We start from the raw sequence: 25,891 nt of genomic DNA, 5'->3' as shown, positions 1-25,891 counted from the left end.
ACCTAGAGAGAGAGAGAGAGAAGCGGCAGCTCGAACGGATCAACCAATGGAACAAGAGCACGACAAAATAGATAGGGATGGGTCCAATAAAACGAAGGGAAATTTTGATGTGTAGTTATCTTCTTCTTCTTTTTTTTTTTTTTTTTTCTGGAGATACATATACATATTATATCATGATTCATGAGTGATGATCATGCTATTATAAATAAATAATTAAACAAGTATAATCCAATAAATCAAATAAAATATAATCCACATTCCGCACGCTTCGATGAGATTTGAACGAATGATCTCTTGAAAAAGAATCTTTTGGTGCTCAACTTTATTATTTGAGCTAGGCTTGCTTAATTTTGATGTGTAATTATCAAATTTATATTATAAAGAATATATTTCCATCTCAAATAAAATATTAACACATCTATTTTTGTGTCGCACTACTTAAGTATATCTTCAATTTTAGTTATTGGGGTTATTGCCAGAAAATACATATACTTTGTCAATTTTCTGGTTTATATCATGACCTTATAATTTGGCCAGAAAATACATCAATTTTCAATTTAATAGCAATTATAACATGACTTTATAGTTTGGCCAAAAAATACACCAAGTTTCAATTTATTCTCAATTATAACATGACCTTGTAATTAATTTAGTATAATAATATCAAGTTTAATACATTAAATATTTTTAATTTTTTTTCATCTAACAATATACTATATATAAATACATATATATTTGATAAATATACATCTATATGTAAATAATATATAATATTATTTACTCCCTCCGTCCGCCAAAAGTATTCCACAATTAATATATTTGGCGTCCGCAAAAAGTATTCCACTTTCCTTTTTAAGCCATGGTCCCACCATCCACCTTTATATTTTATCCTTACAAACACTCTTTATTTACAAAAAAACCCACCACAAATTCAATCTCAACCACACATCTCATAAAGTGGTGGGACCCTTTCTCCACTACATCAACATCATCACACATTTTATTAAACTCCGTGCCCGGCCAAAGTGGAATACTTTTGGCGGACGGAGGGAGTACTTTTTAACATAGTTTCTATTATATATGTACGTAATTTTTTTAATTGATCCTAATATTTTATAATTTCACAATTTAAATAAATAAATACTTATTATATATATAATATATTAATAGAATATTAAAATCAAATATATATATATATATAAACAAGATATTATATTGATGGCTTAAAAATACATACATATATATACATATATATATATATATATTATGAAATTATTATTATGAAATAATTAATCATCTAACTTAATTTTTATAAAAATTAATCAATCAATTAAAAATATTTTATGCATACAAATTTAATATAAATACAATAAATATTAATACATCTATGATGAAAAATAATCTAAATAAGGTCATGTTATAATTGAGAATAAATTGAAATTTGGTGTATTTTCTGGCCAGACTATAAAGTCATGTTATAATTGCAATTAAATTGAAAATTGATGTATTTTCTGGCCAAATTATAAAGTCATGATATAAACCAGAAAATTGACAAAGTATATGTATTTTCTGGCAATAATTTGTGTAACTGTGTTGGATCCGTATACATATTTTTTTTCTGTTGTAAATTTTAATTGGGTTTTGAGTTCTCGATTATAGAATTTAAAACTCATGAATTTTCATTTATTTTATATTTGGGTCCTTACTTTACCTCTTCAAAACTTCATGCTTAAAAAAATCATTTTATCTTATAAATTTTGTGAGATTGGTGCGAATCGTGCGACTATGAATAGCTGAAATAAGATAAATATGGGAACTACACTATATGTTGCTGGCTATGGCACAGGAAGAGAAATTTACCCAGTGTGGAAAGTAACAATTACGCCTTATAATATTTTTGGGATTTAAATGTTTCATCGTTATTTAACACATAATTTTTTTTGGGTGTTGTGGAAACAGAGGAATGATAGTCGCTTCGAATGTAGATTGTGGACAACCAATAGTGTGATCTTGGAAATTAAAGTTAGGATTTGGAGTTGGAATAATGAGTTTGGTATTGTGGAGAAGGGTTTGAGTTTCTCTTCTTGGAGCTCAAATGACCTTCTTACCAAACTGATGTAATCACTTTTGGGTACCACTGGTACCATTCTTTTATCTAATCTCTTTTTCTTGACCCAAAAAAAAAATACATAATTTTTTTTAACAGATACAAAAAAATCATCCTGAGTGTTCACGAAAAAAAATGTACGCATATGATTTTCATTCTAAGTTTGTGCATTGAATTATTGAAATGGAGGATAAGAATCAATTTGTAACTTTAAGAAGTGCGAAGGAAAAATACAAAAACTCAACCGTATTGCATCTGCATTATGTAAAAGATGACGTCATTGGAGACCTCCTTATAAATTTTTTTAGTTGTTCGCTAACTAAATTCAATCAACCATGAGCTGAGTTCCTTCTTTCCCAAGTTCTTCTTTTCTTTTCCGCTTTTGCATTTAAGATTGTCAATTTAAAATGCCCCCCAAAAAATGATAAAAAAATAAAATAAATAAATATTAAATGTAGTTAACTAATCAATGGACCACATCAAAATCTTATAAAGACCAAATTAAAAAACATAATTTTTAAAGTTGTACTCTACAATTTAACTAAACACCTCGAAATCCCTCGATAGTTCGTTGTTGGTAAATTATAAATTGATGCACATTTGAAGTAATTGAACATGTTGACGACTTTCTGACTGATAATTAGTGGCCTTTTGGCATAATTTCCCAAAAAAGAGAGTAGCGACAAAAAGAGGAACCAAATTAAAATTTAAGTTGCTTTTCCTTGGAGGCAAAATTTATAAAACAATGCCTTTTATTTGTTCAAAAAGCAAAAGTATTTAAGTAATGCTTTCTATCAACATAAAGTAATTAACCTATGAATACAGTTGCAACCAAAATTACTATATTATAATTTAAAAAGTAAAAGAGAAATATCCAGGATCTGATCTCAAATTTGTTGGAACTTTTAATTTTAAAGTCGAAGAGTTGTAATGGTGAAGACACTAATTATTTGTTGAAATGATATGTTCAGATAAAACATAAAACTTTACAATTGGTTCATAAATAAATTTTTAAATAGAAAACTTCTGCAATGCTTGTGTTAAACTAGTCCGTAATTAAATTACTTTAGATATTGAGAAATGTTGAATTAATTATAATTAACGAAAACCCCTGTTGATAAACATTGTTTGGCAGAGAGGGATCAGAATTGGCAGAATGGCATGCAACATTACCGTCAAATGTCAATTACCGACACTTAACATTAATTACTTATATTGGGGGAACTGTTTGAAAATGACAAATATGTACATCATTTATAACCAAAGCCCAGTTAATAATTATATATAAAAGCAGTAATTTTAAATTGCTAGTATTAAAATGATAAGCTACTAGTAGTATTATTCTTACAGCGTCTCAAAAATAAAATAAAAAGTGAAAAGAGTAAAAGATGGAGAATGATTGGAGCAAAGCATGTGGGTGCAATGATAGGATGTGTAGTAGGTATTTGTATCTGATGCGCGGCCGTATAGATATAGTATGCTTATGCGCAAGATTCTCTTTTATCATATAAATATAATAATAATATAATATTATTCTTAAAAAGAAAAACAATATCTCATCATATGCATAATTTCATTAGACCATGCTTTTATCTTACACGTGCCTCCTATAATCCTATATATATTCTTACTCATCATTTCCGTCATTTTCGGAAGTACACATATATTTCTTGTATAGCTTAGCCTCTCCATTTGTTTTTTATACAAAAATGAATGGTATATATCAGTGTATAATCAAATTGAGTGGACATCCACCAGGTTGTGTACATTTTTTTTTGAAACATGTTTACCTCCTTTATCTTTCAAACCAAGTTGTGTACAGTACATGTTTACCACCTTTATCTATGAAAATTATAGTATTATTATTACTTTTACTTGTTCAACAAAATTATAAAATTTATTTTACAAATGACCTATTATATTTTAAACTTCATTCCATTCGATATTTATAAAAAATTTAATTATTTAACACATAAATTTTAATAAGCTTATTTTTTTTAGACACATCTATCAATATTTATTAAAATTCGTGCCTCCAAATCATACTACAATTTTCATGAATGGAGGGATTACATAATATTAATACTCCCCCCGTCTCACAAAAACATGAACAATTAGGAGTGACACAGGTTTTAAGAAATGTTAGTTGAGAGTTATTGTGAGTGAAAAATGGATCTCATTTCATAAAATGTTACGAGGGTAATAAGTTAATTGATGAAAAGTAATGGTGGGCCATGATAATTTTGTGAATAAATATGAAAAGAATGGATAAAAAATAAGTGAATCATGTATAAAAATAGAAATATTCATGTTTTTGTGAGACGCCTCAAAATGAAAAATTGTTCATGTTTTTGTGAGACGGATGAAGCATGTGTTATAACACAAATGTAGCCAAAATATAATATCTAAACATTTGTAATGTGTTAAAAAGTTGAGATACCACAAAGCTCTTCTTCGAGGATGTCTGGCTAAATGATAAGCTCCTTAAAAAATGTTAAGGGTGACTGTATGAATGCATGAAAACTTGAAGCGTCTTAGTGCAAATATGCAGCAGCTGGAGGTCTTAAGTGCAAAACAAGGAGTTAATAGGATTTACGGACTCATTTCTTGGTTAAATTTCTTGTATAAATACTCCCTGCAATCCTCTCAATTCAGTTTAGAAGTTTGCAGAGTTCATTGTAGAAAAGAGTCGAGTGAGGTTTGAAACAGTTGCCTTAAAGTTAGGCTTGTGAGTTGTGATCTCTACCTCTTGTAATCAGGGGCGGAGCCAGGCCCCTAAAGACAAGGGGGGCAAAACATGATAAGAAAATTTAAAATAACTTTGATAAAAATAATTCTCTATGATCACTCATATTCTGAAAGCGACGTAATATCAAATCATTATCAACTGTCTCAAAAATTTCTTTCCCAGTATAAGTAACTAATTAAACAATCATTCATCAAACGATCACCCATTCGATTTCGAAGTTGACTTTGACAATCTAAATAGCAGAAAAAACTATTTCCACAGTTGTAGTTGTCACAGGTAAAACAAGTGTCAGTTTAATAAACTTATACACCAATGAATACACAACATATCTTTTTGTCTTCACCATCTCCATTGCAAGACTTCTGAAATTGTGCAAATTTAATTTCTTTATTTTCTTTTTGATCTCCACGTTAGACAAAAGAAAAAGAATGTAGTTTATCAAAGTCAACTTTTTTTCAATCTCCACATTTTGCCCCTTTTTTCTCAAAATTTTGGTGGGGCAAACTTTAAAAAAATAAATAAATTATACATATATATTAATATAGTAAGTATGCTAAATTTTTTTTGAGGGGGGGAGGGGGGGCAATTGCCCCACCACCTCATAGTGTAGCTCCGCCCATGCTTGTAATTCTATATTGCTTCTTGGTTCTTGATAGTGATCTCAATTGATCTTTCGTGGATGTAGGTCATATAATCGAACCACGTAAAAATCTTGTGTTCATCTTCTTCTTTTACTTCTTTATTTTCACCACAAACTTGAGTGCTCGAGTGTGAAGTGTTTTAGAGGTCTAGAACTAACAAAACAAATTCTAAGTTATTTATAAGGTGTTTATGAGTTATTTGGGAGCTTATAAGCTTTTGAGAAGTGTTTGATAAAAAAAATAAAATAAAATAAAATAAAAAACCAAAAGAGTTTATAAGTTTAAAAGCTCCAACAACTTATAAATCACAAAAAGTCTTCGTGCGGCTCCTTTTTATTTTTCATGACCTTATAAGCAGCATCAATTTACGAAAAAAATCACATTATAATTTGTTATTTTCAACATTTGCCCTTCCAGTTTCATGTATCCTTCAATCTTTTGTCTCTAACTCATAGTCATCTGACTCATCACTCTAACTTATAAGCTCAATACATTATTTAAACACTTTCACAATTTATAAGTTGTAGAGGTATATTATATATTATAATTAAGCTCTGAAAATATTTTACAAGTTATTGAAAGAGCTTATAAACCATCTAAAATAAGCATCGCTAAACACCTGCTTATTGAGATCTCCATCTTTTTTTTTTTTTTTTTGATCGGGCAAAGTCATATTGAGATCTCCATCTAAGTGTAAGTTGTCTTTCAATTTCTTTAGATATGATCTAGTTTATATAATCTCTTGAGTATCGAAACATTTAACTTTTTATTGGCAAATTAATGATATGAACATATATCGCATCTCAAGAGAAAAAGTTTGTAAATTATAGGAAACATAACAACCATCTCTTGTAAGATTTGCCGAATTTAGTCTCGTGGCTTTAAGATATTGGTTTTTTACGGTATTGTTTAATTTGGCGAACAACGGCATATATTAGAGAAACTTGATCGAAAAGCTTAAATGACAAAGTTGAGGTAGTCAAAGACTTTTCTTTGTGAGAGTTTTTGGATTCAATCCCGTTTGCGTTCATTTTAGTTTTATCACTTTTGTGTGGATAGTGTTCCCACTTTGTATGAAAAGTGATTCCGCCTGTTTGTAGTTATTTTTTCACTTTTGTATGGTGTAGAGGTCTCGTCTGCTTGCGAGTTACTTTTTTTATTATATTTAAATACATTTTGTAATTCTAATTTATTTTAAAAAGGAAAAAAAATGAATATGTTAAGAAATAGGGAAAAATACACTTATTTAATTCCATAAATTCATTAAGTGGTAGTTTTAGCTCGAATTTTAATTAGTACTACATTTTCAGGTCTCATAAATAGATTAGTACTCCCTCCGTCCCATGAAGCATGACACACTTCTTTTCGACACGGGAATTAAGAAATTAATATTTTGTGTGTTAAGTGTGGTAGGTGAAAAAATGAAAATGTGAATAAAGGGTAAATTTTTTACTATTTTTAGAAACGTGTCATGCTTCGTGTGACAGACCAAAAAGAAAACTGTGTCATGCTTCGTGGGAAGGAAGGAGTAGTAATTTTAGCCCTTTCATGATTTTCGGCGTTAAATTGTCAAGTCGGCACTCGGCAACTGAATTTTACCATATGGTATTTTCACTTGTAAAAATTAAATAACATGGAAAATTGAGATATTGCGTATCATCAAAATGACGCTTTTTTTTAGTAAAACGCAATGTCGTGTTAATGACGTGAAATATCGTAATTTCATTATACAGGTGAAAATATCATGCATGAATTCGAAGTAGGAATAGCTAATGGTCTAAAACTGTCAGTAAATCAATTATGAAGCTTGCATAATGTATTAAGTAAAATTCGAATTAACATATAATGGGGCTATAAGACTCTATTTTCCCTTCAAATTACACTAATTAAATTGTGATGTTGTAATTCAATATAGGTATCGATCATTATAAACTACAATCTGGTTACGATCAATTTAATTTTCTGTGGTATAAATATTTTAGATACAGTCGTGAACAAGAGACAATAGTGTTATGATTCGATTGATGCGACGTAGTAATATTTCTTTTGTAAAGATGATTAGAACTTAGTAGTTTGCGAAATTTTAGGGAATCTAACGACCAATCGAACGCTTTTCCATTTCAAGTATAAAGTTTAAAACATTTTTAAGGGTGTCAGCATGTGTTTGTTTATAACATGAGGGTTTTGTGGAATTTATTCATTAGTTATTACTCCATCCGTCCACGAAATGAGTATCCATTTGTGGACGGCATCGGTTTTAAGAAATATATGGAGTATAGTGTGAATAATTTAAGGGTCCCACTTTTTGAATGTATTAATTAAAAAGATGTGTGTGGTACACTTGTCAAAAAAGGAAATGGGTACTCATTTTGTGGACGGACAAAAAAGAAAATATGGGTACTCATTTCGTGGACGGATGAAGTATTTCATAAGAGCTCATAAAATATACTACATCCGTCCTACAAAAATATGCATATTATGTGACAATACGAATTTTAAAAGATCTTGTAAAATATAATGTGAATGAAGAAATAGTCTCACATTGATTGTGATGTTTAGTGGAAGAATCATTACTATAAATAGAGTAATGTATGTTTTTATGGGACAGGCGAAAAATAAAAACTATGCATATTTTTATAGGACAGAGGGAGTATATTTTTAATTGATACGAATTTTAATAAAGTAACTAAATATGTTATAAATGGAGTAAGGAATCCCATTTATTATGAATAAAAAATTTATCAAAAATAAACTAAATACTCCCTCCGTCCACCAGAGTGTAACACAATTATTCGATTGAAGTTCACAAAGTGTGTAACACTTTTTTTTGGGGACATGGTTCTCACATTCTCACTATACTCCATATATTTATAGCCTCACGCTCAATTCAACTACAACCACTCGATTCTCCTTAACACACATCTACCAAGTATTTTCTTAAAACTAGTGTCCACCAAAAATGTTACACTCTTGACGGACGAAGGAAGTACATTTTGTTGAGAACAGATGAAAATTACATATTAAATACATTTTATGATAATGAAAGAATTATCTATTTATTTGAATGTTTTGCGGGATTTATTCATTATTGGACCATCAGCGATTCAGAGCTCAATTGGGTGTGTGACGCCTGAGGACGAAGTGATCGCTGATGCAAAAGAGGCACAAACAAGAGCGGCTTTGATTAAGACTTCCAAGCGAAGGGATGCAAGAATGAACCAGAACACACCCGAACGAGAGGGATTTCAAGAATATGAAGGTATGAGACTGCATATCTGAGGAGAGCTTAAATGATTTGATATGTGCTACTCATACTAACAAGATGCATCTTAGAAGTTTTAATCGGAGCCACTCTTTGTCTGCTTCTTAAAATATAAAATAGAAGCTAATATAAGCCTTTAGATCAAAAAAATTGAATGGACAAATTTAGTCTTATTTTGATATTGTAATTTAGACCCCAGATTAGTTTAGGGCAATAAGGTAATCTATATAATATAAAATAGGAGATTTTTTTCTCCATTTTTTCCCTCTCTTTTTCTCACTCTTCTCCCAACAATTTTTTTTCGTAATTTTTTTCTTTTATTTTATATATTTTAATTATTTTCTAAAAATCATCAAATTTGATTCACGAACTTTAGTCGCAATATCATTTTGCACATGACTTTTGAAACTGACATTTTAAATCATGAACTTTACATTCGTTCCAAATTTTCCTTAAAATTGAGCTTCGGCACCGGAGAGGCTGATGTGGCGCCTATGTGGCAGCCGAGCATGTGCCATTTAAACAGCCGGAAGTTTGCAGACATGGAAACGACGTCGTTTTCTAAAACGACGCCATTTAAACAGCCGGAAGTTTTTCTCTTCTCAAACCGCAACCGCATCTACCCCACAATTGCTGGAAACGGCTCACGCCGCCTTGACATCATTACAACGAGCTCTGAAAAAATCAGAAGTCGTCGCCGGCCGCGGCAGCAGCAAAGAGGCTGGATTTTAATGCTAAGACAGTTGTTGCTGCTTCAATTACTGATTTTAATGCTAAGACCGTCCAAAAATCAACCGGAAACCACTACAACATCAGCGCCAGAGCTTGGATTCAGAATGACGATACTCCTCTCACTCCCAAAATTCAGAGCAGTTACCTATTCCTTCTAATTTTCGACAAGGTTTCACGCAGCCAATCCCCCATTTTCTCCTCTAATTTCCGGAATCAAAATCGGCGATACTTCTCTTCGAAATTAAAATCACACGTCTAGACGCACAGTTCACGTCGTCGATTCCCCTTTTCTCCTCCTTTGACGGCGGAGAGCGCCGCCGCTAATGGCTGAGATTGAGGGAACTAGGGTTTTCGATTTGGGGATTGATAAACGCGATATTAAAACAACGTCGTTTTGTGCCACATCGTTTGAATTAATGACGTGTCACATACGCGTGGCATGTTTGAAGACACGTCATCTTTCCGGCTGCCGGAGCTCAATTTTAAGGAAAATTTGGAACAAATGCAAAGTTCATGATTAAAAATGTAAGTTTCAAAAGTCATGTGCAAAATGAAATTGCGACTAAAGTTCGTGTATTTTCATGCAATTAACCATTTTTTAAAATATGTTTTTTTCTCTCTTCATTAAAATTTTTCAACTTTTTATTTGTGTTTGTGTATAAAAATATTTATTTATTTATTTATTTATTATGGCGTGTAATGTTACATAATAATGTGTAATGCTAATTTTTATTATCGAATAATTTTAAATTCATTTAATAACTATAATTATCATAACATTTTAGGATTGTAACAGCGTCGCCGTTGTTACAACCACCGATACCTCCACCTCACTCGCTCCTCCAGACCTCTATATATTTCAAGAAAATCCGGTTTTTAGGGTTTATATTAAGCTCCTTGTTGATCCTTGCAGGCTTGCAGCTGGTTAATTGGATTGAAATTAGAGGGAATCAATGCTAAAAATTGAATTAATTTAAATTTAGTTAATTTGATCCTTGCAGCCTGGTTAGTTTGAGTTAATTTGATCCTTGCAGCCGATTAATTGGATAGAAATTGAGTTAATTAATATATAATTAAATGAAATTTTTGAAATTTAGTTAATTTAAATTTAAAAGTTAAAAATAATCACAAAACAAAATGGTCCACTAAACACATTTAATTAAATATGCTAAACAATGTAGCCACAACAGTTTACTATCTAATCTAACTCTCTTTAATTCTCGTGCTCAAAAGAAGTGTGTCTTCATTATTGAGAAAGAGAGAATATTATTTTTTTAGGGAGATGAGGCCTAAATATGTATTATTATTATTAGCGCTGCTTCATGCTGACTATTAACATAAAAAGACCTGAATTCATTTGAATCAGTCGTACAGCTAGATGTCAATGAACTGAATAACTAAATAATCTTTTTAGTTTAGCATAGAATACTATACTAACTCAAATTTGCATTAGAAAAAGTACAACTTAAATTAAGATATAACGTGTTCAGTTAAGCGCTGAAATTACAGCTTCCATAGGCCATGACGCATGTTATATTGGATTATAAACTGTAGTAAATGGGCAGTCCGAATTCCCAAACATAGTCCAACCAAATGAAGGAGCTTAAATTGGGCTTCATTTAATTTCTACTGTTTTCACTCTATGATTTGGTGTTTAATTTGATTTAGCAAACCCCAATATTTAAGATATTTTATGGAGAAAGTCATCAACTAATGTTTTTCTTCAGAATTTGGTGGTCTTGCCCGAGAATTAGACAACAATTACACAAGTTAATTTCCCGTGGTCTAATTTTTTTATTTAAATTTATATAAGATTAAAATTGTAATTTACATATTTAATCTATAGTTATATTCTTTCTACCAAACACAAGTATTAATTATTTAAGAATTTTATCTTCCTTACCAAACATCTGAATAGACAATTAATCTCAGTATTAATTATTTAAGAATTTTATCTTCCTTACCAAACATCTGAATAGACAATTAATCTCAAATTTCCTATATTATTTATATTGATTTTATTGATCATACCACTTTCACACATGGCTATCAAACATGTCAATCGGGTTAATTGATCGGGTTTCGAGCTTGCTCTATCGAGTTATCGGGTTGTTCAGGTGAGGGCTAATCGGATTGAAAAAATTTCGAGTGGGGTTAAAAATTTTCAACTCTAACTCTAAACGTTTGGGTTTCGGGCTAGCCGATCTCGAAAATTTATTTTAAAAAATTAACTAATATATTTCTCTTTATAATATTATATTTGTAATAAACAAATTAAATGCATGTAATAATTAAATGACATTTCAACATCGACTTATACAACGACTAATATGCAACTCTTAAAGATATAAGATGCAACATTTTTATTAAATAATTATCAATTTTAATTTTTTTTCATCTAAATATTTTATGTTATGTATTGGATTAAAAATACAAAGAAGTGAAATGATGAGTATATCTTTCTAATATTGAATCAACATACATTTCACAAACTTTTGAAAAAAGAAGTCTTATTATATTAATTTTCATAAACAAAGTAATGAAGTTGAAAATCAAATAATAAGAAAATTTTCCTATATTCAGGCGAAGACATTATTTTCAGGTTAGCCCTAAAAAAATCCCTTTGAAATTCTCCCCTTAGTTAATTTCAAGGCATACCATGAATATTGCTTTAAGTGTCACCGTTGTGTGACTTCGAGGTAATCCCAAGAAGCTAGTTTTAAGTGTCACTGATGATTTCGAGGCATACCACGAAGGTAGCTTTAAGCCTTTAAGTATCACTATTGGGTGACTTTGATGAGATATATCATGAAGGTAGCTTTATGTGTCGTTATTGGATGACTTCAAGGTATACCACGAAGCTAGCTTTAAGTATCATTGTTTGTTTGAAAGATAGTCTTATTTCATATATAAGATATTTATATTGCATATATTTTTTATTTATAAAAAATATTTCTTATGTATTTTAAATTAAAAATCACTATAAAATCTTTAATTTAATATAAAATTAATCAATGTTTTGCTTTGGAGTTCTCTTCATCTTCGTTAGTTTTTGCTTGCATACGTGCTCGAGTGTGTCTTTGTACATCACTGGCTCTTTTTTCCCGAAAATGGCATCTTTCATTTCGATGGTTCGCCTCTTTTTTACGTGGTTTTTAGTTGAGTTTTTTTTTTTTTTTTTTTATAAATTAACAGTATTAAATAATAAAAATTTAAAGACCGCGTCCCAGGGAATTCGAATCCAAGACCTTTAACATTAGACATTAACCCTTTAGCGCTTGACCAACACAGGCACATGGGCTCTTCTATCTTTTGTTTGGTGTTATTGTGAGTTTTGGTTGGGGTGGCTCGATGGATCTTTTACAAACGGTTGGTGCGTTAGAATTTAGGTCCGTACTTGTCAGGTCCCATTGTTTTTGACTGGATAGTTTTTCTTTCTTGTTTTGGTTTGATTTTTTAATAGACGAATACTTTTTTTTGTCTTTTGAAATTTTTTCAATTGAGTTTTCTCTGAAGAAGTTTTGATTGGCTCGATCCTTAGTCAACGTTCTGTGCTAGGCTTTTAGGTTTTTTCTTTGCTTTCTTTCTATAAAATCTTATTTACATAGTACTCATTTCGTCCACTAAAAATAGTTCTAAATGAGAATAGCACGAATTTTAATGAAAATTGTTAAAGTATTGTAAGTGGAAGAATGACCCCACTTAAAAAATAATATTAATAATGATAATTAATTGTATTGTGAGTGGAGAAAAGAAGCCCACTATGTGAGACAAACATTCCAAAAATAGAAATGGATTAATTTTTGTGGACACCCCAAAATGGCAAAAAAAAACTACTTTTTGTGGACGGAGGAGGTATAAAATTAATACAAAATAATTTAAAATAAATAAGATATTATTATTTAAAATTTCTTATAAAAATCTCTAATCCTTTTTCTCTCTCCTCTCTCTTCTATTCTATTTTCTCTCTCTACTCTACTATATTGTCCCGTGAAGTTTGATTAATATTCCCTCTGTAGGATGCTAAAATGTAGGATTCATTTTCTATTCTACTCCCTTTGTCCCGTGAAGTTTGATTAATATTCATTTTTGAATTGTCTCGCTAAATTTGATCACTTTCTTTATATGCCAAAAGAGTTTTTCTTTTTATTCATCATTTCACTTATCATACTTAACACACTAAATACTAGTAGCTCTTTGAAACCCTTGTCGAAAAGAAAGTGATCAAATTTCGCTGGACGGATGGAATATTTTCTATCTCTTTAACTTCTAAAACAATTGCCCTCAATTGATATTGTAATTATAAAAATGGCATCAAATTAATGAAGAAAATTATTTAAAAAACTATATTTTCATATATTAATATTAATAGATTATACATCCAACTATTGATTTTTACCAATTAATACCTACACTAAATTATACTCCCTCCGTCCCATCCGCACGTACCCCACTCTGGGGGCACGTGCCCCCACAAATTTTAAATATTGTTTTAGTATATATATATATATTTATTAATTGAGCTCCTAACTCATTTGGTTTAGGCGCTGTTTTTCAATTGACATGTCTTGTGTTCGAAACCCAGTAGCAATGAGCAATATTTTGCTCTGATTATGCGTGCCTACTTTTTTTGAGAGCTATACATGCGCCTACTTTGGTAGGCTTTATTTTATTTTCTCTTCCTTTCAAATTGACTTTATTTTAAATATTTTTTTAGTAAATATATTATATTTATATTTATTTAATTAAATTATATAATAAATAAGAAAACTTTTAAATTTAAAGTCCTCAATAAACTTGAATTATTATGTAGTAAATTCTTAAACATATTTTGTATTTAGGTTGCGTTTACTTTGACGGAAAAAGAGAAAAAAAATACATATTTTCACATTTTTTTCATCATTTTCACATGTTTATTATGATAAGAAAAATTCTCCAGTTAGGGTGAAATATTTTTTCAGACAGCTTATTTTCACTCATTTTTTCTCAAATGTTGGATAATATTATATTTGTGTGGTGGTATGAAAATATTTTTCAACATTTTCTCATCTTTTCATTTCTAGTATATGATAAAAAAAATTAAAAAATAGATAATATTTTTTCATCTTTTTTTATCTACTAATTTTCAATGCAAATTTTTAAACCAAAATAAATACACTCTTATAATATATTTATGCTCCCACAGTCAAAACATTCTGAATCCGTCCCTGTGTCCCATTACAAATATGTACAGAAAGTAGATAAAATGAATTGATAGAAATTATTTAAATATTAAATATAGAGAAATAATACTATATTGCTAAAAAAGAATAGAACATTTTATTATAAAAGATGGAACATTTGTAATAAAATGGAGGAAGTGGTGCTTCAAATCTATCCATGCATAAAAAGGTCCGTGATAGCTGAGCAGAATAATCATGAATATGAAGTAGATTGACGTGAAAATATGTGCGTCAAAATGAAAATGTAAGTTCAAACCGACACTGTTTTGAAGCAGGAGATTTTGCATAAATAAAAAGATTGAGCTTAAAGTGTATTAATTGAAAGAATCGCTTTTACACATATAATTTCCACAGAAAATTTGTGATGACTCCACTCGGGTTTTAGGTATCTAAAATTCATATTGCGATAAACTTTCAATTTTTCTTATAATTTTAATACTATTAATTGGACAATGTGGAAAGGTTAAAATAAATTGAGAAACAAATGATGATTTAATATGCATTTGAGTATTTGAAAAATAAAAACAACAAGGGAACTATAAGTAGTTAGGAGGGGAGAAAAGGTAGGGATTTCGATTTGGGTGTTTGCTAAAATCAAATCGAATTAATTTTGTAACTAAAAAAATGAATTGAGCTGAATTTTTGAAATATTCGAAATATTATGATTAAAATTGAACCGAAAATTCAAAAAACACAAACTTATGATTTTAATTTTAAATTATAATCAAATTATCTAATAAAATTAATATTGCATACAACCCGAATTTCAATTTTGTTAGATTTTGAAAATGTCAAAGCGAAGCGAACAATTGGAATTTTGAGGGGGGGGGGGGGGGGAAACAGAAATAGAGTGTAAATTAAACCAGAAATCTAAAAAATTCGCCAAATCAAAATTATATACTTATATAATAATAATAATAATAATAATAATAATAAATAATAAATAAATAAATAAATAAATAAAGGAACCCAATTCAATATTTTGATATGACTCAATAGAATATAGATTATTTGAATTCCAAATATTTTGGTATCCCTAATAAAAGTTTAGATGAGTTGGCATTAAAGTAACAGTATTACTCCTAATTAATGAGATGATCCATAAAAGTGGGCAATCCCATTTGGTAGAGTTCGGTCCCCACATTATCACAACTAAGAATGTGACATTTTACTAACCCCTACCCTTAATATAGACAAACTTGTGAGATAAGTTCACCCCCTCCCCCTATAAAATAAACACAAAACAGGGAATTCCTCTTAATGCCCCCATTACTACTACTATTTTTTAAAATCTTAATCTTACACTACTTGAAAATAATGGTATATATTTAATATGATTAAAAAAAAACGAGATAAAATATTAAATATTGACCATAATGTGAACGTCCCCGAAAAGAAAATGGGTTTTCAGAAAGTAATTGAATAAGGGGCAATTGTGGTCTAATCAAGCCATGGATGTAATGTAAATGCCCTTTGCTCAAGACTTCAAACAACCAAAAGTGGCCCTTTCTTTAGTGGGGGACCATCGATTGGCATTAAGTAAAAAGATTATGTGGCTAATGATTCTTTAAGATTTGAAAGCTGCAAAAAGTGGTGTTAATTTTTATTCATGGTGCATTCTCTTTTGTTGTAAATTTATTTTGGGAAAATGAATGATAAACAAAATTTTACCCTTTAAATCCTCCTTTTCTTTTCCCACATTTCCTATTTGACCCTTACTCATTCCTCATTTACACTTTAAAGGGTAAATGAGGAATGAATAAGGGTCAAATAGGAAATGTGGGAAAAGAAAAGGAGGATTTAAAGGGTAAATCAAGTAGGAAATGTTGGAAAAGAAATGAAGAATTTAAAGAGTGAAATTTTATTTATCCTTCATTTTTCCATGATAAATTTACAACCAAAGAGAACACATCCCTTAAACTCAGTTAGGATAAGCCCCCATCGTTTGTGCTTGCCCTATTCACTCTCAATTACCAACTTTATCAAATCCTTATCCTTCTTGGCCTATGAATGTTTGTTTACAAAATTTTGATTGAGATAAGTAGTAACAAAAGTTGCTTGAAAGTCATACTTTTACCAAAAAATTAAATAAGAATGTAAGATAAATTATATGAGAGGTCGTCGGGTATAAAAGCATAACAAGAAAAAATGCTGATTATTTTGAGGGAGGATATGAATCATATGACGAAGACACCCTCTCTCGCTTATGGATTGTATTTGAATTATATTTTTGTCCAGTTTTTAAAAATCTTTTTATTTCACTTCAAGGGTGAATCAAACCCGGCCTCAACTTCTCATATTTGGAATGAAAGCACCGAGCTGCACTTTATTATTTTTATCCACTTTTTTTGTTTTATACACAATTTCTTATATTTTTTCTCCTAATTTAACTAAATTGTCAAAATAATGGATGTGGGCCATGTGGCATTGCCTGACTACTTGTAAATACAAGTGTGTATTTCGCAATGATGTAATATAAGAATAAAGTGATAAAATATCAACCATAATTTTACACTTAATTCATCACAACACATCGCTTCAAATTTTAAAGGTAAAAACAACATCGTTTAGCATTATATTGTGTTATGTTACTTTAGATTATTAGACTTGATAGATAGAAATAACAAGGTTAATTTTTTATTTATTTTAATGGATTGAAATTTTAAAATATCTCAAGACTTTGATTATTTTTTATCATTTAAATTAGTTTAACTTGATTTCTATCCTATTGAAATAATGAGATTAAAGAAATCCTACTTTTAAAGATAAAAATATTCAATCTCACATGTTATTAATCATGTAAAGTAAATGTCCCCTAATTGTTTTAAACTATGTACATGTATTCTAAGGAGACATTTATTTTGAATGATTGATAAAATGCATGATTGAGTGTTTTTATCATCAATAATAAGATTTTTCCAATCACATCCTTTCAACGTGATACGAATCAAGCAAAAATAGCTCAAATGATAAAAATAATCAAATGTCCTTGTGATATCCCAAATTTTCAATCCATCAAGGTAAACAAGAGATTACCATTATTTTTTTTTATCAAGACTAATCCACCAAAGTACTTGGGTGATTCCATATTTGATTTGGCATGAAAAATATAATAAATGTAAAATTGTGTATTTAAGAAGAAATTGAAAATTAGTGTGAAAAAATAAAATCAGGCAAAAATTTATACTGTTTTAAGGCAAAAATATATACTGTTTTGGTACCTTTCGTACCAGACTTTTTCCTCTATAAAAGTGTTTTTTCTGACCAAAAAAAAAAAGATTAAGCGTGTATATATTCTGAAGAAGTAGAGATGGAGTTTAAGGAAGTGTGATATGATATGTGAATTAATTGATTAAATATAAAAGAGGAAAAAAGTTTTAGCAAGTAAAAAGCATAACAATAAGTAGAAAGATAAAGTTCCAAAGCTCCAAGTAAAACGCGTATGGTTAGAAATTCGACGGAAGGAAAGTGACTCTGAAATAGTAAAGACAAGATATGATTTTGTCAATTCCCTAAAATTATATATCCTCAACTTGTGAGAAAGTAACCTCATTATCACAATAATTATTCAATTTCGTACCATTCATTACCCCAAACATTAAAGTAAAGATAAGCCTCTAATCTCGACCCTCATCACTAATTCAAAATCAAACCCCAATTAAACTATCATAATTCTCTTGTTTAAGGGCCTCCTTTCTCTCTCTCTTAGTCCACACCCAAACAAAATTAAAAAAAGAAAATCAAAAACAGAATACGAGAGAGAAATCTCTCCTCCTCGAGGAGAAACGCCGTTAAACATTAAACGCCGTTTCCCTAAACCACTCCCATTTCTCACGTGACTTTGAAACTACAAAAGTTTATAAAGCGCAAGTCACGTGAGCTTTGAGATGGCGCTAGAGCAGTTGAGTTTAGGTACGGTGGCCGTTGACGGCGGAGCAGACGGCCGTCAGCCCTCCGGCGATGGCGGCGACGAAGGGGGCAAAACGGTGCGGCTCCCGCGGTGGACGAGGCAAGAGATCCTGGTGCTCATTCAGGGGAAAAGAGTGGCGGAAAACCGGGTGAGAAGGGGCCGCGCATCCGGCTCGGCCTTCGGGTCGGGTCAGATAGAGCCCAAGTGGGCGTCGATTTCTTCATACTGCAAGAGGCACGGGGTGAACCGGGGCCCGGTCCAGTGCCGGAAGAGATGGAGCAATTTGGCCGGGGATTTTAAGAAGATAAAGGAGTGGGAGTCGAGGATTAAGGAGGAAACGGAGTCTTATTGGGTCATGAGGAATGATTTGAGGAGAGAGAGGAAATTGCCTGGCTTTTTTGATAGGGAGGTTTATGATATTCTCGACGGCGGCGCCACCGCCGGCGAGGACGTCGAAGGCCTGCGTTTGGCTTTGGCGCCTGGGCCCGCGGCGGAGCCCGTCGATGAGGAGCCGGAGGCGTTGTTTGACAGTGGGCGCAGCGCTGCCGTCGATGATGGGCTCTTCTCGGATTTCGAGCAATCGGGTCAGGAGGCGGCGCCGCCACGGACCTCCGAACAGAGCAGGGAAACTCCGGTGAAGGATATCCCCGCTCCCACGCCGATTTCAGGTAATTCATCATGCCAAGATCGTCTTTTTTTCCACCTATATCAATGATTATTGTGATCGAAACATGTGATGATATATTATGATGAGATTTAAACGTTGGCTCTCATGCTTGAATGTATTTGTGCAAAAAAATGGAAAGAAACAATAATTTTTAGGCTGACCTAAAGGAATATTTGAAATTGTTGGGAAAAAAAAAAAAAAAGTTTTGTTGGGTGATTCTGATACGTGGTGTGTGATTGTTACTGCAGTCTGCAGACATGTCTAATGATAAAGAGACAAATATGTGAGAGTGGTTTTTTGTATGATGGTTAAGTTAAATGTCAAAACATGCAAGGATCTTTGTATGCTCTATGCACATATATCAGATATAGCAAGCAATTTTGTATTATTAATAATCTGATCCTTATAATGGAGCTCATTTCTATTTTATTTTGGCAGTTTTTCTACTACAAGGATTTACTACTTCAGTAGTCCGTATATGAGAAAGGAGTGGGGAGTTTTTTTGAAAAATTTAGTCAATCTATCTAGGAGCCATCCTAATGTTTTGTGGAGCTAGCTATATCACAGTTAGCCTTAATCAGCAGCATTCTTAAACTAAGTGGCATTACAAATCAAATATTGATTTATTTATTTGACAGTGGTTGATGTTAGTATCTGTTTTCTTAAGTTGCAGAGAAGCAGTGTGGATCATTTCCTCAAGAATCCCCTGCTCAAGGTACTTTATCCTCGCATGCAGAAATTACTATCTCCTTATTTGGTTGTGCTCAACTGTGGAAGCTTTTCTCAATTGTAACTCATTCCTATGAATATTTCGTTTTGCTAGAAGGGCTTTTTGATTTTATTTGATCATGCCTCTCTGTATACTATGACTTTATTAAGAAGCAATATCCCAAAAAAGTGATTTATTGAGTAAGGAACTGTGTTGGATCTTCTGAACTGATATATTAAGGTGGATATATATTTTGAAATCTATATCAAATTGAAATTTCTTTGAAGTTGGGAATGGCTGTGGTATATAATGGCAATCTTGTTGTAAAGTTTGTGGGAGATGTTGATCATAGATTGATTATAGGTTGATAAGGGTTGTGGTTGATTTGCAGAGAAAGCAAGTGGGTCGGAAGGAGGAAGGAAAAGAAAGCGATGTGCAAGTGATGGAGAGAGTGAGCTTCAACATGAGCTGATTGAAGCTTTGGAGAAAAACGGGCGATTGTTGAACTCGCAACTACAAGCTCAGAACACTCATCTTCAGTTGGATCGCGAGCAGCGAAACGGCCATGTTAATAGCTTCATAACAGTCCTTAACAAACTCGCTGATGCACTTGGAAGGATTGCAGACAAATTGTAGCCTCTTAGTTGCTGTACAGATTTGTTTTTCTTCAAGATTTTGTTACTTATGCTCCTTCAACTACCAATCAATAATGCCCTTTTTCTCATTTTAGGGTTAGAGCTGATTGATTTTAGATGCACACTGTTTTATAGGATTATTGTAATAAATTTTGGCAAGTTACCAATTGCACTCTCTTCTTCTCACCGTATAATCCTTGTTTGCGATAACTAAGACATGCATTACAGACTTGCTGATAATGAAATACCCCCTTCTTTCAATGAATTAAAACAATGAGATTATTACGTGTCAACCACCTAAATTCATGTAAAATTTGTGTATATGTACTCCTCCTAAACACAATTAAAATATTATTTTATTACTCCTAATAGTCTCAAACATGTATAACAGTAATCTTTAATTACTCGAATTTATTTGAATTTATTAATATGATGTATTACAATAATTAGATATCAATAGCAATAAAAAGCCGAATATTACAAATTATAGACTATTTCAAATAAAATAACGGGTTAATTGCCTATAAATACAAGAATTATACTCAAATTTTGGTCAATAATTTGACTTAGTTTAATTTTAAATGTATCTTAATAAATAAATTATTTCAATAATTTGAATAAATACGCAATCAAACAATTGAATTGCACAGTACTTAAATTGAAGCTACATCCAAATTTACTATACGTAGAATCTAAAAAAAAAATTCAACTTGCAAATTTGAAATAAATACTGTGTACATAGATATATAGGTATGAATGAGATACTTTAGAGAATATTCTATTTGGAGGGATTGGTTGTGATGATGATGATGATGATGATATTGCACAATTATGATGATGAGGATATTTTTAATGCAATATTAATAATTCAGTTATTTTATTAATATTATTAAAAGTTTAGAATATGATACAAGTCAAATAGTTTAGGAAATGGCCTATATTTATTTTACGGGTTGATTGTATGTAATATCACAATCTTTGGCTGAAATCCATTTTGCCCACGAGTTTTAAAATGTCCAATTTTTATCACAATTTTTTATATTTGTTCAATTTTCTCACGATTTTTAATTGCTGGTCATCATAAAATTGATATGGCACTGATATGGATTTAAATTTACACGTAACATTGATGTGAAATATATAAAAATTTACAATTACATATATAATATTAAATTAACATAAAAAAGCCCTAAATAATGGTCTAAAATTCCTAATCTATACGAAGCATGTAATTTCATCTTCTCATTCCCGTAATTCATCTTCTCTTCCCAGTAATTGATCTTCTTCTTCCCCGCAATCGTCTTCCGCCATTTGATTCGTTTGACTTCTCAGCCGCAACGGGTGAGCGCCGATTGCGTTCGACTTCTCAACCCATTGGTAGGCAGCGCTCCGCCGATTGCTGGAGCCGGTAGATTGATCACTGCAACAGGAAGCGGTGGATTCGCCACTGCAGCGAAAGGCGGGTGGAATCGTCGAAGTCGCTGATTGGTTGTCATGGCTGATAGGTGCATATTCGAACTCACCGATTGCCAAATTTGAATGCCAAATTTGAATCAAATCCAAACAGTGATAAGTCATATAAGTATGGCTCGTACCAAAGAGTCACATCAGCGCCACATCATATTCGATTTGGAGGGAAAAAATTGTGGGAAAGTTGAACAAAAGTCAAAGGTTCGATTTGAAGGGAAAAAAATTGTGGAAAAATTGAACAAAAGTCAAAAGTTATAATAAAAATTGAATTTTTTAAAACTCGTGGGCAAAATGAATTTGGACCAAAAGTTGTGATATTATATGCAATTAAATCTTTATTTAAATGGTGCTCTGACTGAGAGAGACGAACGACTTCTTTGATCTTTTTCTATTTATGAGAAAACGCTGTTTGAGAAGGTCGCATTTTCGCTGATTTCGGTTTCCCCTTGCTTCATTGTATCGTCTTGTCTCCAAATCTCACCACCTATTGGAACAGTAATTAGGTTCGCATTTCAATATAGCATCCAAAATACTATTTTTGTTGGACCTTTTCTCATGGTATAATCTTTGGATATATGCTCTGATTATAGTAGAATATCTGTAATGGTTTTGTATTCGGCGTGATTCTTGAATTTTCAACTGGGCTCTACAAAGTTCGCGTCTTTCTGGAATTTTCAGTATGATGGCAATGCCTTTTTCTGCATCTTCCTGTCGTATTGGATTTCAATCCCTTTTCTATGTTCGATTTTTGTCCAATTTATACTGTTTTTTGCCATTGTTTTCTACTAATCGATTTTCTCATGTTTTAGGCTGATTACTTTAAGTTAGTTATCTCGTCTTCCTCCTCTTGGTTGAAATACTAGCAAGCACTCTGTTATTCCTACTTAATTGTTATGAATTACATGAAAAAATTAGGCTGATTGATTGATTGATTGAGAATTGAATTATTGAGTTTTGAGAAAAATGTGTTTATATTGAATGTGAGATTGATTTTGTCTTAATATATAATTAAGACAGTTATGGAAGTTGTGGGTACTCAAATCAGAGTGCAGTCCTTGGTTGGTGAAAAGGCAGTGCCGCCTGAATATGTGCAGCCACTCGAGAGTAGAACTCAACGTGTTGTTGGATATAGAAATGATATTGATGAGCCATCCCCGCCTGTTATTGACCTTAGTGATGGCAACTCGGTTCATGAGCAACTGGGGCGCGCCTGCAGAGATTGGGGAGCGTTCCATGTGATCAACCATGGTGTTCCCGTTGAATTGTTGGAAGATATTAGGAGATTGAGCCGCTCCTTCTTTGAGGACTGCTCAATGGATCAGAAGCTAAGTTACGCGTGTGACCCCAATTCCCCTGCTTCGGAGGGGTATGGAAGCCGGATGCTGGTAGCATCTAATGATACAGTTTTAGATTGGAGAGATTATTATGATCATCACACTTTGCCTCTATCACGCCGGAATCCATCTAAGTGGCCCCACTTTTCTCCCAATTACCGGTGAATGCTCCTCTTTTACGGTGTTTACTAGTAATTGTGCCTTTTTATTACTTTGAGTTGCATAGGTTCATTATGTTGATGGTCGAGTAATTAACTGAAAGAAGTTGTTTGGCAGAAAAGTTATAGCAGATTATAGTGATCAAATGAATGCCCTTGCTGAAAAGTTACTGTGCTTGATCTCCGAGAGCTTAGGACTGCCGTCTTCTTGCATCAAAGATGCTATTGGTGAATTTTATCAGAACATCACTGCGAGCTATTACCCTCCTTGCCCGCAGCCTGAGCTTACTCTCGGTTTGCAATCACATTCTGATATGGGTGGCATCACACTTCTCATCCAAGATGATGTGGGGGGGCTTGAGGTCTTCAAGGATGGAAAATGGGTGTTGGTAAATCCATTATGTGATGCCATACTCGTGATTTTGGCCGACCAAACTGAGGTACCATTTTTGTTTATCCTGATATTCTGCGGATTTTATGCAAGATTCTATGATAAGTGATTATGAGGATGAATTGGTGAACTTGAAATTGTTTCTAGTATATGATAAAATATAAACCGTTCAATCTTGGATATATAATAGCTTACTCGATGCCAACAATCTTGGATAATTTATATAATAGCTTACTCAATGCCAACAATCTTGGATAATTTGGATCTTTATATCTCATATTCATAGCAAATGCAAGTATGCAGTTCTCATGAAGATTTATGATTCCTCTATAACATTCTGTCTCAAGATACCTGCCCTAGGCGATTAGGCAGTTTGAGATGTTTGCGTTCATATGAATCAGTTTCGTACGCATTTTCAAATGTTTGATACTGAAGGAGCCTATTCTGGGAAATGCAATCAAATGTTTAATTGATTTAGTAAAATTTAAGATGAATGCTTGTGAATTTAGGGTTTAATTTGTTTGATTGTCAATGATGCTTACTATATTTACAGACCTGCAAAGGAACTTGAACAAAAACTATTGGTGACGACGTCTTTACTTTCAGGTGATAACAAACGGAGAGTATATGAGTTGCGTGCATCGGGCTATCACTAATGGGAAGAGAGCAAGACTTTCTGTTGCGACGTTTCACGACCCGGGGAAAACGAAGACGGTATCTCCAGCTCTGGAGCCTCGTAAATATTGCCCAGTGATGTATGGGGAGTACGTTTCGTGGTGGTACACGAAGGGGCCAGAAGGAAAACGCAATATTGATTCTCTTCTGCTTCAATGAATCGTTGTTGATGCATATATGTGGCTGAATTAATGCCACCTAAATGGTGTTCATCATTGTTAGAATCTAGTCATCCATACCTTCTATTCTGTCTAATTCACAATAATTGGCGGACTTGTCATTCCAATGGCTTCAATTTGGATATTGACTCTCATATGTCAACATGTCCTACAAAAATATATACATTTTTCACTTTTGGACATTACTCTGCCACAATTTTTTTTACTACAAAGTGGGATTTTTGAAGGGATTAGGGGTGACAAAATTGTTTTATCGACTTGGAGTCAACAAATGTATGATGCAATTTTATCTTTAAAATCAAGTAAAATTTTCAAAATAAATTTATGAGTTAATTCTAGAATTTATACCATCACTTTTTAGCCTAATGAGTTAAGTTAATCGATTTGATGCTTGATCCAAGCATTTGTGTTCTTGTAGCGACGATGAAGATCAACGATGAGGTTTTGGACTTTGAGGTTGTAACGGCGATTATGTTTTGATTACGAAAAAGAGGTTGGAGTTGAAGCACTCACAGTAATTGAGATGGAGAGACGTGGGAAATGGTGGCATAAAGCAGGCGGCGGCCGGAGACCACTTCGTTGTTATTAGAATGAAATTCTTTTAATAATTAAATGTGTAATTAAGTTTATTTCGATCAAATATGTTGAAAAAATAAAATAAAAACAAAATATAGCATATAAATAAAAATGACTATACATTGGGCCATTTAGTGGTATTTACCCTTTTAAAAATATCAATTATGTAATTTCGATTACCATTTTTTCAGCGCACGTGGATTTTTGGCTGTCATGTAAGCTAGATGGGCACAAATCCTATCGTCATGGACTCGGGATATTAATATAAACTCATTAGGATCCCAATATTAATGACTCGTACGTTAAGAGACGAACATAAAAAACATGAATATGTTAGGCTAAAAAGTGACATTAGCCTAATACTTTTGCCAACTCTCTAAATTTTTAGGTGATGGCTGGTATGTAGGAATAAAATTAAAAGGGAATGGAATGGAATGAAATATAGGATTCCTATGGTTGGTATTTACAAGAAAT

The 25,891-nt window shown here is 32.0% G+C and overlaps 2 protein-coding genes across 6 annotated transcripts; both read left to right on the top strand.

The window, feature by feature from the left end:
* The first annotated feature begins 18,236 nt into the window (after positions 1-18,236).
* On the top strand, positions 18,237-20,801 carry LOC130993130 (trihelix transcription factor ASR3). Of its 2 annotated transcripts, none has more exons than XM_057917899.1 (3): positions 18,237-19,291; positions 19,964-20,005; positions 20,391-20,801. In XM_057917899.1, the coding sequence occupies exons 1-3, from the start codon at positions 18,601-18,603 to the stop codon at positions 20,633-20,635; spliced, it is 978 nt and encodes a 325-aa protein (XP_057773882.1). In that variant the 5' UTR covers positions 18,237-18,600; the 3' UTR covers positions 20,636-20,801. The 2 variants fall into 2 exon arrangements, with proteins under 2 accessions (XP_057773882.1, XP_057773881.1); XM_057917898.1 differs by having other exon boundaries at positions 19,958-20,005.
* Positions 20,802-22,416: 1,615 nt separating this feature from the next.
* Positions 22,417-25,023, top strand: LOC130993129 (jasmonate-induced oxygenase 4). 4 transcript variants are annotated; one of them, XM_057917895.1, is made up of 4 exons: positions 22,417-22,607; positions 23,122-23,599; positions 23,715-24,036; positions 24,594-25,023. In XM_057917895.1, the coding sequence occupies exons 2-4, from the start codon at positions 23,124-23,126 to the stop codon at positions 24,819-24,821; spliced, it is 1,026 nt and encodes a 341-aa protein (XP_057773878.1). In that variant the 5' UTR covers positions 22,417-22,607; positions 23,122-23,123; the 3' UTR covers positions 24,822-25,023. The 4 variants fall into 4 exon arrangements, with proteins under 4 accessions (XP_057773878.1, XP_057773876.1, XP_057773877.1 ...); XM_057917893.1 differs by having other exon boundaries at positions 22,526-22,662; positions 23,118-23,599; XM_057917894.1 differs by having other exon boundaries at positions 22,589-22,781.
* Positions 25,024-25,891: the final 868 nt, after the last annotated feature.

This window comes from Salvia miltiorrhiza, chromosome 7 (assembly GCF_028751815.1).
Source record: "Salvia miltiorrhiza cultivar Shanhuang (shh) chromosome 7, IMPLAD_Smil_shh, whole genome shotgun sequence".
NCBI classification, from domain to species: domain Eukaryota; kingdom Viridiplantae; phylum Streptophyta; class Magnoliopsida; order Lamiales; family Lamiaceae; genus Salvia; species Salvia miltiorrhiza.
The sequence above is the reverse complement of the archived record's forward strand: the minus strand, read 5'-3'. Positions and strand labels throughout refer to the sequence as shown.

What these genes read in the sequence shown, in the direction of transcription:
- LOC130993130 (XM_057917898.1), top strand. Translation starts at nt 18,601, where the DNA reads ATGGCGCTAGAGCAGTTGAGTTTAGGTACGGTGGCCGTTGACGGCGGA. An exon ending in CGCTCCCACGCCGATTTCAG is followed by an intron (nt 19,292 to 19,957) that starts GTAATTCATCAT and finishes TGTTTTCTTAAG; the next exon opens with TTGCAGAGAAGCAGTGTGGA. An exon ending in TCAAGAATCCCCTGCTCAAG is followed by an intron (nt 20,006 to 20,390) that starts GTACTTTATCCT and finishes GTTGATTTGCAG; the next exon opens with AGAAAGCAAGTGGGTCGGAA.
- LOC130993129 (XM_057917893.1), top strand. An exon ending in CACTTTTCTCCCAATTACCG is followed by an intron (nt 23,600 to 23,714) that starts GTGAATGCTCCT and finishes GTTGTTTGGCAG; the next exon opens with AAAAGTTATAGCAGATTATA. An exon ending in TTTTGGCCGACCAAACTGAG is followed by an intron (nt 24,037 to 24,593) that starts GTACCATTTTTG and finishes CTTTACTTTCAG; the next exon opens with GTGATAACAAACGGAGAGTA.